Genomic DNA, 17,668 nt, shown 5'->3' with positions numbered 1-17,668 from the left:
GCGCACACTAATAATTTCACTTTTTATAGCTATGCTTTTGCGTCCCAGTTAAGAACGAGTCCAATTTTGTTGTAGATGCCATCTTCTCTAACTGTCTGCCAATAATTAAAAAAAATTGCCACGCACGAGGTTGGTTTGTTTGCTAAACACTATCATTTCAGACGGGTATTACTTTTAATCTTAAAAACCATTAGTTCTTTCAAAGTGTCTTAACGTGGACCTACTACTTGGCTTAAAATTATCTGAGGCAAAAACAAGACTGATGAGAGGGGAAAGAAGCGTTCAGAGACGCGCACCATTGCGCCATGCAGGTTTGACAGGTTGCCTCACACCCGTTGCGCTTAGGAAGGAGGATTTGCTGCAATGGCTCATGTGGAAACTCGTCTGAGCTGGAGGCTCGATGGGTACCGCGATATGGGTTTGACAGCACAGAGCTGTGAATGCCGATCTTGTTCGTCCTGGAAGCGGAACAGGATCCATGGCCTGGAAAACGGCTGCGGGCCCTGGGGCTGAGCCTCCAGGCAGGGCGAGGGAACGCGATCAGCTGTCTCTCCTGGGAGGGCGGTGATGTCGGACGGCTCCGGAGAGCCGCTGGGGAGGGCCGGGCCGCTGCAGCTCGCCTTTCCCGCCGGCTCCCGCGCCTTTCCCTCACAGCCCGCCCGGCCCCGGCGCAGGCGCGGCGGCAGCGGCGGGACGTGCGCGAGCCTGGTGAGCGCCATGGTGCGCGGCACGCGCCGCGGGGCGCGCGGCGCCTGCGCAGCGGCGGAGGGCGGGAGCGGCGCGGCCCGCGCCTGCGCAGTGCGAGGAGGCGGGGTGGCCGGGCCCGGAGCGGAGTCCGGGTTTGTTGTTGTTGTCCCAACCCCAGCGGCTCCTCAGTCGCCTCAGCCGCCGCTCCCGCGCCGCCATGTCCAGCCCTCAGGAGCCGCCGCAGCACAACAACAACAACAACCCGCCGGCTGAGGGGACGCACACCGAGCCGGGCCTCAACAGTGAGTGCGGCCGCCGACAGCGCGCGGAAGGGGGCGCAGATGGGGCGGGGGGGCCCGGGGGGGCCGCGACCCCCTTCCCCCCTTCTCTGGGCCGCGATTGGCGGAGGACGGGGCCGCGCGAGCCGCCGGGGGCCAATCGGCGGCGCCCGCCGGGGGGGGCTGTGAGGAAGAGGCGGGTGGTGAGGCCTGAGGGGGCCCGGGCGGGGGGAGGCAGCGCTTCGGCGGGGGCTGCGCGGCGGGAGCGGGGCCGGGAGAGGGGTGCCGGGGCGTCCGCGGAGCCCGGGGCGCTGAGGGCAGCGGGGGCCGCTGGATGCGGGGCTGGGAAGGCGGAGGGGGCTGCGGGGAAGGAAGGGGGGCTGCGCGCCAAAAGTGGGGCGAGCGCTCGGGGTGCTGCGGGGAGGGCCGTGGCCGGTGGGCTGCGGGGCCGGACTGCTCCTCACGGAGCGCTGGTGGCTGAGGCGGCAGCCGGCCCGGCTGAGGTGAATCGGCCGCGGCGAGCGCAGCCGGAGGAGGGAGGTAGCGCCGTGGCTCGCTGCGAGCCGTGGAGAGCAGGAGCGGGTTTGTGTCGTGGTTAAACTGAGTTTATTCGGTGGCTGGGCTTAACAGCTAAGATGGGGATACAGCAGGGTAGGGGGAGGAGCGTGACTGTGGGAATGAGTTTATTCAGTGGCTGAGTCAATACCACTGACGTGAGCTATTTTCCTCTATATCCGGCATCGATGTCAGCTGCTCTGCTGCATCCTTTTGTTCCTAGGATAACACTAGTAAGGCACGTCGGTGGTTTTTATGTAGGCTCTCGTACTTACTTGGCAGATGCTTTTCCCTCCTTTCAAACAGCTACTTCAATGTGTCCTTTCTTTTGTAATTATTAAGGATACTGCAGTTGAAGAAGTGAATAAATTGCATTAATCGTTAACTGTTACCTTCGTGGTTTACAATGAAGTCGAACTGACAACGAACTATATTGGTTGGTTGATCTCCTGTAATTCAATGTGAATTGTATTAAAGAAGAATAAACTATGCCCATTTCATAACACTGCTATTGTGTTACGGTAACATTACACCGTGTGATAACGATGGCAGTTTACGACAATATTCACCTGAGTCAAACAGGTATTTTAGCAAACTATTCAGGGCTGTTAGCGTACTTAAATAACAATTATGCTGTCTTGAAGTTGCGACATGCCTAGTACCTAACTCGATGCTTACTTTAGAAATTGCGATCTTTGATGCTTCTATGGTTTAATATTTCCTTTTTGTTTTCTGTTAGCATGTTAACTTACTCTGTGGGACACGTTGTAAGATAGGAGCAACAAGGGATGAGTGCACAGTAAGCCTGTGCAGGATCTGCCCACGTAGCTCTTATCGCTGGATCAGCACATAAAGGCTTAGCAAAATCAATGTGATTACTGAAGGTGGTGAGCACAAGGTATGAGAAGAAATGTTTGATGGTCTGTGCTCCGTGAACAAAACAAATGCAACCAATCAGCTCCACGTAGGCTTAGGACTGCATTCAGATGTTCAGCTGCTCCACAATGCTTTGGTGTTATAGGTACATTTTCTGCCATTATAGAAGCTTTTCAGTGAATCTTTTCAGGCTAATGAGCTTAGACACTTACTCATTTTGTTCTGTATGTCATTTGTGCATGTTTAGGGCCTTTCATTCAAAGATCCCTTAGCACTTGAATCAAAGGTCAGAAGACCTGAGAATAAAACTGGTAACTGAACCTATGCTTTGTTGGGTTCACAAAAAAAAAAAAGGCTTGCTTGCTTGCTCTGGGAATTCTCGATGCTTCCTATATTTTAATTATTATAAAGCTCTGTTACATATTGACAAAAAGAAGAAATCCCACCTTAGGCAGGAACACATCTAGCTCTGCCATGGAAAATCTCCTTAATAATTACCATTATGGGAATCTGAACAGCTTTCTTGTCTTCTCTCTCTTTTTATCTTTTTTTTTTTTTTTTTGGTTAATGGTGTACTTCGTTGTAAAAGTGATATTTCTTAGTTTATTCAAGTTGACCATGGCTCAGACTTTTTGTGAGCTACTAGTTTGGAGTATTTTTATATGTATAAAATGTATATATGTATATAATTTATGTATTGTCCTTGATATTTCCCCACCCAGCCACCCAAATGAAATCACAGAGTGAATAAATAAAATGAGACCCCTCTTCCCCCACATGTTTAGCTACCGTTGTTTAAACTAGTTATGGAAAAAAACATGTAATTAAAATCAGTGTATATCAGTTCATAGTGAAATAATTTGCCTTAGCACGTGGCCAATATTCAAACAGTTTTGGAGAAAAGTACCATTCATATAAACAGTTGTGGGTTTTGTTTTTTTCCCCCAAAGCGTGTGTTATGTGATTTGTGAAGGGAGGACAATTCTACCACTCTTAATTCTACCATATTTCCTGTTTTATTGTCAAATTGGAAATATGGTAAAATTAAAAGTTCTCATGTGGGTGATTAATGTAACTTCCTTAGTTTTGAAGAAAGCTTGGGGCAAAAAGCACTCTCTATTACTTGCGCAGTTTATTCTCAAATACATTCCTGTGCATCTTTTGAAAGAAGCAGAGCTTTACGTCCCTCTAATCGGTCTTTGAAACTACTAGGCCTCTCTGGCTCCCTCTCCCAAACCGACTGTGAGTGCCAGTGGGAGTAAGTAGCATGTTTTAGCTTGATGTCAGATTACGCTTCCTTGAATGTATTTTGACTCATTAAAAGTGAGGTCAGATGGAGAACGTGCTGCTTGTCATGTAAAGTATTGCTCGACTTGTTGGGACTCTTTACTCACAGTTTAATTTGAGTGTTCTTCCTAGTATGGCCACAACACGTTTTAGATAAACGGCAAGTTTTGTCAGTCCGGGATAAACATTAATAAAGATTTTATTTGTGCATAATCTTAAGTGCTGTGGAGGTGTGTTTAGTAGCTGCATACTAGAGCAACCAGTTCTGATCATCTTCCGCTGGGCTTTTCCCTGCCCGTGCCTGGTGTCAGAGGAAGACGTCCCCTTGCATCTTCGCCCTCTGTTCTTTTCACATTGTTTGTCACTCACTGCTGATTTTTTAATAATAGATGTCTTTGCAGATCCTGACCATTGTAATTCTCCCAATAGATGGTCTCTACTCCAAAATGGTTACTGGGGGACGTGTAGCTTTCTGGCCTAACTGTCTTCTAAATGCAGTTGCCGCGTGCTTTTCTGCAGGTGCGGCCTCTTGCTGTAAAGGTGTTGCTACAAGGCAAATCTACCTTCCTGATGTAGCGCTTACAATGTGACCTTTTTATTTTGAAATTTAGACGCCAACAGTCATAAATCCGAAATAATACAGTCTCTCTGTCTCATGCTGACTAGTCTGAGCAAAGGCTGCCTTTTCCCGGTTAACACTTCATTATCTGAAAAGCCCCGCATGTAGTACAGAGTTGGTGTCCATCGTGTGATTGTGCACAAGAGCTCTGTGCGCACCCTGAATTCCTTGTTTGTGAATACAGCTTGGGGAAACCAGACCGTAAGCCACCAGGACTCTTAAGAGTATGATGCTTACACGGTCATCAGTATAATGGCGTAGTTAATAATTGGTACTAAGGATAAACTCTGTTTCAGCTTCGCAAGATCAAGTTGAAAATAGGTGAACTCGTTATGACGTACATCCCTTCCTGTGTCACGGATACAGTTCCCAGAGCCAAAACTTCGCTGTAAAAATAAATAAGTGCAGGCACTCTGAGGTGCGTTTCAGAAGTCAAGAAATCAGTGTTAAAACTTAGAACCTGTACAAATAATGTTTAGAAAGTAGTTTTGGCTGTTGTATTTGTAACTTTAGGCTTTCTTTTCTTCAATATTTTTACCTCGGTGGTGAAGATGTCAAAACTTTAAAAAATAAAAAAAATCAATGAAACACAAAAAACCTGAAAGTGCTCACCTTCAGGTGTCATAAGTTAAATTACAAAGGAGTTGTGATGACATAATATACATGTGTGAAATCATTATCTGACTGATAATGGGAAATAATGTTGCATTGAAAACAGTACGTTTTTGAGAAATTGGAGATTTTTCCCTCCGTAATCATGGCTAATAAAGTAGCTGTATGGTCAAATGATTCTTCTTATATGTCTTAAGGAGAAGGCTGGAATTGCAATTGGATAGGGAATGTATTTGGAACACATAGATCGGTAGAAGTCTGTTCTATCTTTACCACTCAGGACATTAAAAGGTACGTTTATGAATTAAGAATATTTCCCAAACCTGTTTATTTCCAATTGTTTCCAGTTGAAACATGTCACTAATGAACATACCAGTAAATACTGGTTTGTATTTAGTTAATCTGCACATAAAGTACAAGTGAAGACATTTAAAAATAAAATAAAAATCCTCAACCTAACTACAGAGTATATGAACTTTTTAGCAGATGCTTTTATCATTCATGATACACTCTTGCTCTTTTGTCAAATCTCAGTGCACACGTGGATATCCCATAGGTATAACTACAAAAAAAAAGGGGGGGGGGAAACCAGTAAATCTCAACTTGTAGGCTATACAGCCTTCCCTGGCTAAGGAAAGAAAAAAAAGTGGGGGGGGAGAGGCCGAAGTGATGGCACTGAAATTATTAACTCATTACATGTGAGGACTCTGCATTTCTCATGCTACTTAGTTCTTTATTTTGGCTTATTAGCAGTGAAATCTTTTAATCTAACTGCAGCGAAATGTATGTTAACATGGTACTTCAGCCGTGTAAGGAAACATAATGCCTGCCTCAAGCCTCTGCTAGTTTGAATTGTGGTATGACCCATTAAGGTTATGGTGGGATAGGAGAGGTGGCAGATGGCGTCGAATGGGAGATGTTTGTTAGAGGGCCAGGGCAAAGAAAGTTGAATGAGGCCCGAGAATGGCAGCCTGCCTGATGTATATAAAAATCAGGGTTTGATTCGGGGCCTTTGGAAGTAGAGGGAAGAAGGAGAATATAAAATCACAGGTCGGGGAGTTGTGTAATAGAGGGCTAGGGGATGAAAATTTTGTTTCAAAAAGGATCGTAAAAGTAGAACAGGGAAGCGGAGTGACTAATTGCGTGATACATAGATAATTGAAGCTTCAAACTGCAGAGAGAAATGTGGCCTATTAAAGTACTAATAGTTGAAGAGAGAGGGGACACTTCATTTGACTAGTTTAGGAAGCAGGTAGCAACAAAACATATCTTTTCAGGGGTTTTTTTGTTGATGGAAGAGGAAGAAACATGTCACTCTTGTCTGCAGGACGTGTTTGTGAGCTTTCTCCCAGCAGCAGCATATGTTATCTGAATTCACCATATTCATGTTTTTTTTCTGTGTGTAATTGATAAACTTGAGATGGGTTTTAGTTCCACTCCTTTTAATGAAGTGACATCTGGCTGGCCCAACAGGTTCCTGGGTGGAGTTACAGATGAACGGCAATGGCAATAGCAATGATAATGGCAATGGGAAAAACGGAGGTCTGGAACATGTCCCTTCGTCATCCTCCATCCACAATGGAGACATGGAAAAAATTCTCCTGGACGCCCAGCACGAATCAGGACAGAGCAGTTCAAGAGGTAGTTCCCACTGTGACAGGTAAAGAAACGTTTGCTGTCCTGCACGCAATTTATTGCAGTTTTTATCCAATGTAGATGTTAACGGAGGGGTGAAGCTTTTTCTCAGGCTTAAGGTTGTCATGCTCCAGTATTTGGAGCACTTGCTGGCTCATGATAACTGGCTATCAAATAAGACAACTGACTTGAAAAATACATTGTTGCTACAGAAAGCGAAGGAATCCAGGAGCGGGAAAGTCGCATCAACACCGCAGTTAAATCTCACATTGTCATAAATCACATATGGTATAAAAATTTTCTAGTTTTACTGGTTCATTAATAATAATGTTATGTACATCTGCTTTATATTTAGTCAAGCATAATAAAATATATATCTGGACTTAACAGAAAAAAAGATTCTCAGAATTTGTACTCCTTGCTTTCAGTATTGTACTCTTTTTTTCTGTGAAGGCAAAATATTTCTTACCTAACAATATAATCCTTCGAGGCACATGTGAGCATTATGATATTCTTATGTGTTCATTATACCTTTTTTCTAGGAAGTTTTGGGGCAATTTTGGAAATACTTGAGCAGTTTCTATATATAATTTTAGCTGTCCTTCTTCTTATGCCTCCTTTGGTTTTGCTGGGTGAATGCTGTGTAACTGTTGTGTCTACTCTGTAGCTTATATAAGTGGTTGATTAGATATAAAAGCTATTTAAAATTAGTTAGGCCTGATCTAATTACTGAATGTAGTAGACTGTTTGAAAATAATCCATAGGAGTATTTCAAATAGAATGGTTACGTTTATAGAAAATAAAGTTTGTTACATCTATGTTGCTAAGAAACGAGCTGTCAGTAGTTCAGTACTTGCCAGTCTAACCAGAAATGTTTGCTAGGTGATGGTTGTCTAGTTTCTTTTACTAGCATACGATTATTTTAATAATTACCCACGTTTTAAGTGAATGAAGACAGGTTCCTCTTTTTTCTTTTATATTTTTTTTTTCTTTTAAACTTAATTTTTCACTTGTTAACTTTTTGGTAATTCTTTTCCCCTTTTGACAGTTGAAGTAACATACAAGAAAGGGGAGGTACTTTGATATTTTGTATTCTTTTCTAAAAGTTCTGAACAGTAAGTTGCTCTTAAATGTGGTGGTTTGGGGTTTTTTTGGATATTTCTAAAACATACCTTTTTCGTGAAAGCTTAAGGAACGTTAAAAAGATGCCCTTAGTGTTTTAATGAGAGACACCTGCGTTGGTACATCATACGGCATTTTGTATTGTTCCTGACTTATATTCTCTAGCATTTCCTTGGTTGAGGTGCGATAGTTGATTAATTTCTCAAGTAGATTACCAAATTTTTAATATTCAAAGTGAGGCTAACAAGGGGAATATGTATTCTTGCCCAGCATTAAAAGGTGTTTTGATGTGCAATGTTTCCACTTTTAATGATACAAAAAGAGGTATAATTCACAATACTGGCAGTGTTATCTAAAAGAAGGAAGGGATCTACGTCTTCTGTGTAGCAGTTGTAGTTTTGGGCAATGATTTCTTTGCTTCAGTGGGAGAACGGTCAACCCTGTTGAGAAAGGTAGGATTATAAATGGGGAAAAAATTGAAAAGATGAGGGGTTTTGGAAGACTGTTTTAATGGTATTTGTGATCTGAAGGGTAGCGTAGTCAGTAACTCATCTGAATAGTGTGCAGAAGTGCATGTGGAAATGATTCAGCTGAGATGCTATTTACACTAATGATTCTTTAGGTGACAGAGTGTAGTGTGACAAAATGACATAATGAAATCAATTTTTCTTTAGCCCTTCACCTCAAGAAGATGGACAGATAACATTTGATGTGGAAATGCACACAAGTAAAGACAGTAGTTCTCAGGTATTTTCTTCATTAACCTTTAAAATACATTAACTTTTAAAAAATATATTTTAAAGTTGTGGATATTGTATATAGATCATATATTTATATAGATCAGTACTGGGAGTACTTGAGGGGTAGAGCAAGCTCTCTGTCATGTCGAAAGGTCTAAAATGTTATGTATTTTACGTATCAAAAAAATTGCGTTAAACTACTGCTTGCTAGCCATTTTTTTTTTCATTCTGAGACCCCAAACTTGCCTGTTAGCTGCAGTACAAGCAAATGAATTCTATAAACCTTATTTATTCAAAATTTGGAGGTGTCCCTTAGTCATTTGGGTAAGGCTGCTTGCTTGTCTTGTACTTTGTTCTTGCAAGTTTTTACTCAATCTTTTTTATTAGAACTTTATATAGTACCTCCCTGTAAATAGGTACAGTGAATAATTTTTGTGCACTCAAGCTTATGTCAGTTTAACTAAATTATCTTTTCTTTTAAGGGGTTGTTTTCAGAATAAAGTTTTATTAAATGAAAACACATTCCAGAACAATTATTTTTTAACAACGAGGCAGGGTTAGTAAACTCTGTTTAGGCTTACATTCTGTATTAATTGAAATCTGACTTGTAGAGATTAATCGCTTTGGAGTGAGGGGAAAAATGAGGCCCCATCTCTAAAGCTGAGAAATGGCCTGTTTAGTAGCAGTCATATTATTGTTTAACACTCTGCTTGCACTGTGTGTGTCGAACCTGTTTTGTGTTTGAAATGTTTATATTTCTGCACAAGATTTCAGGGTGTTCAGTTTATTGCTCTACAGATAGTCAGCTCACATGATAGTGAGTAATCTCCATAATACAAACTGAGAGGAGACTAATGCTGAACTCTTAGTTTGATCATTTAATAGAATTTGCTGTCTTCAGCAGTATAAATAAAAAGCATTCCTGGAAGAATGAAACCTTGCATTTAATTTTGTCAAAGACCTGGCGGAACAGTAGGGCTGTTGCAGTTCTGCCCTATGGAGCCAGAATGATCTGAATGAAGTTGTTGGTTAGGTTTGCCGTCTCACTTTTGTTACTGTCCTATTTGATTACTTCTGGTTTTGGTATGGTTCCTACTTTAATGCTGTAAGTGGTTTATCTTATTTTACTAGGGGTTACGTAGGAAATTGTTTTAATACTAAGGAGGAGTTTGTACCAAAGTCAGTGGTGTTGTCTAGTCTTTCTATTTTGTTTTTTTCCTATATGGTAACATTTGCATCTAATGATGTAATGTTAAATCTTTGGATCAAGACAATTGTAGTGAGTGCTTGCCTTTCCCTACTGCATCTGGGACGCACCCAGTAGAAGCTTCTAGCTGCAAGTAATATAAATTTTAAATGACTAATAACACCTTTTAAAAAGTCAAAATACTGTTTTTGAAACCTTTTTATTTGGCTCTCTTTCCGTGCTTTAGCCAGATTCCGTACACTTTAAATCGAATGCCATCAACTTACTTTTTGCCGTTTGTAAAAAATTTGTTTAATATTTTTTTGCATAATGCTGGTTTATTACATTTAGGATTAAAATAGTCCTTTTTTTTGTTAGTTTTAAAAAACCAAACAAACAACTTGCAATGATGTGGAAGTCCTGGATATAGTAATAAAATTTGTGGTGTACTGAGTTCTGGAGATCCTCCTGTTAGCGTAATAAAATCTCTTCTCAATAGTCAGTAGGCCAAGAACACTCGCTCGTTTATCAGGTGCCACCATTCGGTGCTTATCTTTTTACCGCTGTTATTGTCGCTCTCAATTTAACACCATAAGGAGGAGCTAATTGAGTGTTATAAGGCTTGTCCCCTCTGTATTTTCAGTCTGAAGAAGAAGCAGTAGAAGGAGAGAAAGAGTTGGAAGTTTTGAAGAAAAGTGCTGACTGGGTGTCAGACTGGTCAAGTAGGCCCGAAAACATTCCTCCCAAGTGAGTTAAACTCTTTTTTTAATGAATATTCCTTTATGTGAAGGAGAGAAGAATCATAAGTCGCAGCTGCATGGAATTACTCTGGCTCTCCAAATAAGATCATCTTAGAAAAAGATAGATTTCTCTTTGGGGAGGCTACAAAAAGTCAAACCAATGAAGTATAAAAATCTTAACAGCAACAAAATTACCTTTTCATTGAAAGTAATATAAATCCACAGCAAGCAGATTACAAGGTTGCTTGACAAAATTATAATTATTGGGAGAGCTGGGTACTTGGAGCTGGGATTCATGGGATTTAGTTTTGGCTTATTGAATGGAATAGTGTTGAGCAAGTCTCCTAAATTCTCTGTACCTTTTTTTCTTTCTATGTAAAATATGTAATGTTCATCCACGGAAGGGGAAACGTTGAGATCCTTGAATGCAAAGCATTTTTATTAAAATAGAGGATGCTGTCTAAATCTGGCAGACTTCTGTATCTCTGTTTGGAACAAAAAATGAGGCTCTTGCTAACAAATCACATCCTGAAATTCCCTCTCTCGGACCTACCTCTCTCTTCAGCTACTGCTCCCTTTGTCTCTATACTGTCTGTGTAAGTGGTCTCTCCACAATACCTCCTATTATTCTCTTTGATTCCTTACTCTATGTAAGGGATCTTTTGCTTTGATCTCTAGCTCTTTGTACTTTTAAAAAAAAATGTTCCTACAGAGATCTGTGCATTTGTGTGGGGGAAAAAAAAAAAAGAAACCAAAAAATCTTGTTGAATTTTTCCCCCCTCCCCCTCTTCTTTCAGGGAATTTCATTTCAGACATCCTAAACGTTCAGTGTCTTTAAGTATGAGAAAAAGTGGAGCAATGAAAAAAGGTGGCATTTTCTCTGCAGAATTTCTTAAGGTTTTCATTCCATCTCTGTTCATATCTCATGTTTTGGCTTTGGGACTAGGGTAAGTATTAATCTAATTCTCACTTCAACTTTTGCATCTGGCTTTGCTTTTCCACTTTACTTGTGTGTCAGGTGCCTGTTGAAAAGGGCTTTATCTAGAATAACTAGAGTATTGTTGCACCTTGCCCAAGACGGACTTGGTGCACTTTTTGAAATGCAGGAGAACTTTGCAGCAATTCAAACTTTGCAGCCATTAATATGTTTTATTTCTAGAATAGATCAAGTTTCTTGTATTGAAAATGCATGGATTATAACGGATTTGCAAATAACCTTTGCAGTTATAACGTGTGCCATTTGATTATCCACGCCTTCTACTTAAATGCTTCAGGTTATAATGTAGGGAAAGTAAGAATAGGATAGGTGGAAAACTACTGTAACTTTTGCTAACCATTACAAAAACACATTGTACAAATAATGATGCTGAAGTTCTGTGTGTATGGCACATACTCTGTAATTTTCAATTTCTAATGCTGCAGTTGTGTGATATTACTGGAAGTCAAGGTTTGAATACTTAAAGAAAGATACATGAAATGCTGGATGTGTCCTGCAAGGTCAGCTACGACTGCTCAGCAATGTTTTCATTGCCGGCGTTATCCAACATAATCTGTCAGCTTGCTTAAGTCCTTCCTTACGTTATGTTTATCTATCTTACGTTCTTCTGTGATGGGGGCAAAGACATGTACTCAAAATATGTTTTTATTTAGCTTCGTATTTGTTTCTAGGGATGTAGTTCAAGTGTCTCTTTAAATTCTTGTAAACTATCAAGTAAATTAGGAGGATGGAATATATGAGAATATATTGTAAGATATTTGTACTATAGCAAAATTGTGTATTTCTGCAGCAAATTAAATCTTGTCTGGATTTATTTGTTAGAGGTCAGCGTTTGCGTAGATCCTCAATGCTCAGTGTTTTAAAGCTCACCCCCTCCCTTTATAGACAGTACTTTATTTGTTTTACCAGAATAATCTGGGAGTGTTGCTCGGCTGTTCAAGAGCCCCTGTGTCAGGTACTCTACAAACAACACAAAAGCTTTTGGACTGGGGTTTTCAAATGAGCTTGGGACCTGAAGAAACCCACTTTTACTGAACGTGGATAGCATCGGTCCTTCTAGGCTCATCTGAAAATCTCCCTCTTTAAGTAATTTTATAGAAGGAACGTGAAGTCCTTGGAAGAATCTCATCTGACTTACTTGAAAGACAAATTAGAATAGCTGAGTACGTGAGGACTGTTTGGAAAACAGGGAGTATTTCTGTGAAATACGATATGCCTTATACTTTTTATTTCAGCATCTACATTGGAAAACGACTGACCACACCTTCAGCCAGCACTTACTGAAAGATGGAGTGCAAAACCTGGAAATCCACGTGACCTGTGAAGGTGTTACTGTCTCATTTAGTACATTTGACTTGAGACCATTTTAAGCATGACCCTGACTTCACCCTTTCCTTCCATATCCAGGTTTTCGCTAACTCTGGAATTCAGTATTGTGTTGGAACTCTGTTGAGGTGTTTCGCTATCCACATTCTTTCCCTCTCTCCTCCCATTCCCCTGCCTCTTGGCCTGCAAGACACGTCAGAGTTGCTGAACGGAGTTTACAACTGTCTATATGTTGCAAGGGCTTCTCTCAATGCAAAACGCCACCAGCAAGTTTTAATTTTATCAGTGATGCTGTTGCCTCCTTAAGTGCAACCTGACTTAAATTGCAGTTGTGCATGGTATAAATGTTGACTGTATTATGGTGATAAAATTAACAGTCTCTTTGGAAGAAAATTATTGATTGGAGTAAAAATGAATTTTTCTTTTGAAAAACAAGCTGGTTGTGAAATAAAGTACGAAATCACTGGCAATAAAAAACACTTTAAATCAGCTTTTGGGGGACTTTACTTGGCCCCTTGTATTGGCTAACACCATTTGATTTGCAGGAGGCAAAGACTGCATAAATTTTAAAGTAAGATAACTAAATCCATCAGCATATTTTAATATTAGGTAACTGTTGTAATCTTGTCTTTTCTATGAAGTCAGCTCCTTATTCCTTGTAGGAAAACCTCTCTGATGCCTAGAAAATATTAGAAAAGTTGCATTGTTTGCATGTGAAGAAGCTTTTCTTTTCCTTACCTGTTTTCTTAAGGGAAAATTTTAAATGTGAAATTTTCCTCTTAAAAGTAGTTTTAAATTAAGGAAAAACCCAACAGCTGTAGGTGTAGTTAGACTCTGTATAAAAGGATGTGATTCTGTTTGTTGTGGAAGCATTTACACTTACGATGATACGGCAGTTTCAGAAAGTAAAGCGTTTGACTTATCTTTAAGGGGGACAATCTTGCAGGTGCGTAAAGATTCAGAAGTTGTAAAGCTCTGAAATGTCTTCTGCAAATGAGTTTTCAATATTCCTATCTCTCATTGTTTACTGTACAATCTCCTTTGGGGATACATGGAATCTGAAAGTCACTCGTGATGTCTCATGTTAGATAGACTTCTCACTAATGTTGTTGAACTTTTATCTTAGGGAACATTAAGCCTTGTCCTCCTTCAGTGACACTTCTTTTCAAAATGTGAAGCTTTAGTACCAAATTGTTACAAAGCATTGGGACAGTCATGTCCTTAAATAGATTTTATTGGATTTCAGAACATGTAGCATGACTCTGAAGGGTAGAATACTCTTTTTTTTATATATATATGAATATATAAAAAAAAATATGGTATAGATTTTAATACTAAGTATTTAGGGAACCAATGCTAATTTTAAGACTAGCAAAATCTCATTTAAATAAAAACTTTAGTCGGCTGGCTTGTAGAAAATGATAAGAAAATATAGTCAGCCAGTTTGGAGAGAACAGCTACCTATAGTTGTTTGCTTGCATCAGACTTTATAAAGTTGATTATTTGATACAGCAGTGATCGCTTGAAACAGTTGGTGCATAGAAGCTAAATCCCAATTGAGATTTGGTTTAAAAGAACTTACTTAGCTCCCAGAAAGTAAAAAAGTTAAGTATAAATTCACTGCTAAACTGTATTTATTTTTATTCTCTACTTCTGAATGCTGTTAGAGAATGCTTTCAGGGTGAAAGGGCAGTCTAACAAAAAATCCTCTTGAAGACATCTGCTTTTTTTCTTTTAGTTGTGAATACTAGTGGCACTTGAGTTGCCTACAACTGCATATTTGCTTCAAGCGTGGATATTGGGTTTCACCCAAAGGTGGGGGAGGGAAGGGGGAAGTGGTGAAGGGTGTTTTAGATAGTATCAAGTACATCATTTTACAGTCCTGAAAACTGAGGGGACGGGAGAAAGGCTGAAACACTTTCAGTTTTAATTACAGCACCTTGTTTTGTATGGAAATTGGAATAGTGGAAAAATAGATTTTTACTAAGTAGGGAGTACTTTTTTCAAAAAAAAAAAAAAATTACCCCTTTCTAAATTAGAAGGTAATTCTTCTTCAGAATATCTGATAAATAATATTGCAAGCTTGTGGCTAGAGTATCAACACAGCTTAAAATATTTCAAGGAGCCGGGAAATAAAAATTGTGAAAACTATAGATGAGGAATGGATACATGATCACTGTAACACTTGCTATGATACAATGCAGTATTTATTGATACCCTACTATAAGCTTTGGATGAAAGTCTACAACTTCTAGTTTTACAATGAACAGAAACAGATTGTTGTATAATTTGAAAAGGGGTTTCAACTATTGATAGTTGAAGTTTTGTTAAGATAAACGTTGTTTAAAAAGCTTTATACCTGTTTACAGTTTTGGAAAAAAAATGCAGGCTTCATTTTTCTTACATTCAGTGAAAACTGGCCTAGAATATTTGTAAATAGGATCAAGAAAAAAATGCATAAACTCGCACATTAAAAATGCAGCAGGCTAACTTAACTGCAGCAAATGCATATTTACTTACTGTTTTAAAAAGTGAAAGCTGAAGATTGTTAGAAATTCAAATTTTTAATTGACGTTTGTTGAAATATTGGAGTTAACTGAGCCAAAGTGATTATGCATTCTTCATAAATTAGTTAGCACTTTGTAACATATACAGTTTACAGTACATGTATAAGTTGTAGCTTATGAACATTTTGTGCCATTAAAGCTCTCACAAAACTGGTTGTCTGAAATTACTTCATGCTGCGTCTCTCTTTTCTTTTTCTTTCTTCCATTTTCTTTTTTTTACAGGACTGCTTTGTATAATGTTTTATGAAACTATTGTGAAACTATATGAATATTGAAGCTGCTGTTTATAGACTGGAATAATTTTTTGAAAGATTGCTTGTGGTTTTGGTTTTTTTTTTAGTGACTTGGGATCATCCACTTCTTTTCCTGAAGCACTTAATAAACGTATTTCCATTGTCAGCATTGTGTACCTGCGCCAAGTCCTCCAGCACCTTGTCAAGGAAAACTTTTAAAGCAAAGTAATGTAGTGGCATACGAAACACAAAGTAGAATTAATGAGATTTTGTATAATTGGTCAACTCTGTTGTACTCCTTGTATTTCTCTTCTGTTTCCTAATTCTGTTAAATTTGCAGATTAAAGAATAAGGGACATAAACCCTAATTGTTAATCTGCCTCCATATTCTTGGTTCAAGAGCACTGGTTATTTCTAGGAGTATCATGTGGAGAGTTGTTCATTCTAAGCGTGAAATGTCATCGTTCTGATACTGTTACTGCCCATTTTAGCTACTTGGTGAAAATGGGATTTATTTATTTTTTCGGAGGAATAAGATAAAATTATAAATCCTACTTTCAGAAAGTTTAGATGTCTGGGACTTACAGCAAAACTTGGGCTTGAAGCTTTGAATTACTACGACTTGGAAACTGCTTTGGAGAGCAGGGTTGTGAGGGTTTTGAGCAGATTGTTTCTCTGCAGCCGACTGAGATAAACACATTTATTTAGTAGGTGTGGCAGGAAAAAAAACCTCATTGTGTGCGTCAAAACTTTTTCAGTTGTAATGCAATGCCTTGCACCAGAATAAATGCAAGATAATATTGCATAAAGCAGCAGTATCTTTGCGCTAAGATTATTCTGGTATAAATCACATTTTGATGGAGTTTGAGGACTGTCTTCAAGTTTCTTTTCATTCGAGTACGAGAGCGTTCAAGTAAAGACTGAAGAGAAGGGATTTATTTGCGTTCTTAATTTAGAGCAGCATAGTGATATTGCTTACCTGTTCAACTAAATGCAATGTAGCTAGACAAACGAGCTGCGTAGTGTCTTGCGTTCCTCTGTAATCAGCACCAAGAAGTGTTTCGCGTTACGTCCTGGGAAGGTTACCTTCTACCTTTACTTAACTACCATGCAGCTAGAGATTTAGCTAGCTTAGCTATTCCCATGAGGCTGACAAGCGATGTTGAGTCCTACTTCCACTCTGTTTTCAAACTTAACTGTATATATATGAAAAGATTAGAATTTACTTTGAATTCTGTGTTTTATGAAAAAGTTCTATATAAAAATGTTATTTATACATCTGTGTGTGTGCATACATGTAAAAATTCTGTCTAAAAATGAAATCCTGATTCTCTTGCAAGTGTTTGTAGGATCTTTGCCTTGTACTTAGTTACAGATGAAGACTCCTTTGTGGTTTGGGTCTTGAAGACCAAATAAAATGCTAGGACTCTTGAACTATGCTGTATAGTTCAATCATCACTTTAAAAACAAAACTAAAACTTTAAGATACTCCTGGAAAAATCTCGTGCCGCCTACAGCTTCCACATGAAAAAGAAAAAGCTAAATTAATTTCCGTTTCATTAAATCAGTCTTTGTGTCCTGCACTGTATGTCAGCTTGGCTAAGCGCAGCTGAATCAGCCAAACTTCTGCTTGCAGTACTTAAAGCATGATTAGTCTTGACATTAGGGGGAGAGCGAGTGGTGGTTTTCCATTAAGAAAAGTAAACATGATTTAACTTTCTGAGCTGGTGCCAGAAAATTGAGAGTATGGAAACTAGCGTTTTCTATTTTAAACTGTTTCCTGATGCTTTTCTGATAAGATTGTGGAGTTTGTTTAGAGAGACTTTTTTTTTTTCTTCCATGTGTACAGTTTGTTTAACTTGCAGTTTGTTCTCTAAAGACAAATTAATGAATTTTAAGGCCAGAAAATACCATAAGTGCTTATTCTGGTGTATATAATGAAAGGGAAGAATAGTGAGTCCTGCAACTGTTTGTTACAGTTAAGGTATATAATTTAGGTCACAGAAGGATGCATATATCCTTGCAAAGATTTCAGCGTATGGAGTTGTGCTGGGCCTCCCACCTGATTCAGCTGTTATGGCCTTTAACTTACATCTTACTTCGGACCGAAGTTTAAATTTCAGCCACTGGATCCCGGAATGCCTCTCTGGTGTAGATGAAGGAGCCTTTGCCTCTCAGGTGCATACACCTTATAGACTGTGTCTCCTA

The 17,668-nt window shown here is 39.4% G+C and overlaps 1 protein-coding gene across 1 annotated transcript; it reads left to right on the top strand.

The window, feature by feature from the left end:
- Positions 1-799: 799 nt before the first annotated feature.
- Positions 800-15,380, top strand: BNIP3L (BCL2 interacting protein 3 like). The gene is made up of 6 exons (XM_087762642.1): positions 800-989; positions 6,388-6,574; positions 8,346-8,418; positions 10,241-10,344; positions 11,135-11,284; positions 12,570-15,380. Exons 1-6 carry the CDS (start codon positions 905-907, stop codon positions 12,616-12,618), a joined length of 648 nt encoding a protein of 215 aa, XP_087618768.1. The 5' UTR covers positions 800-904; the 3' UTR covers positions 12,619-15,380.
- The last annotated feature ends 2,288 nt before the right edge of the window (positions 15,381-17,668 follow it).

Source organism: Nipponia nippon, unplaced genomic scaffold (genome assembly GCF_047370975.1).
Source record: "Nipponia nippon isolate SJK-2023a ecotype South Korea unplaced genomic scaffold, ASM4737097v1 scaffold_27, whole genome shotgun sequence".
Taxonomy (NCBI): domain Eukaryota; kingdom Metazoa; phylum Chordata; class Aves; order Pelecaniformes; family Threskiornithidae; genus Nipponia; species Nipponia nippon.
Note: the sequence above shows the minus strand (reverse complement) of the source record. Positions and strands in the feature narration are given on the sequence as shown.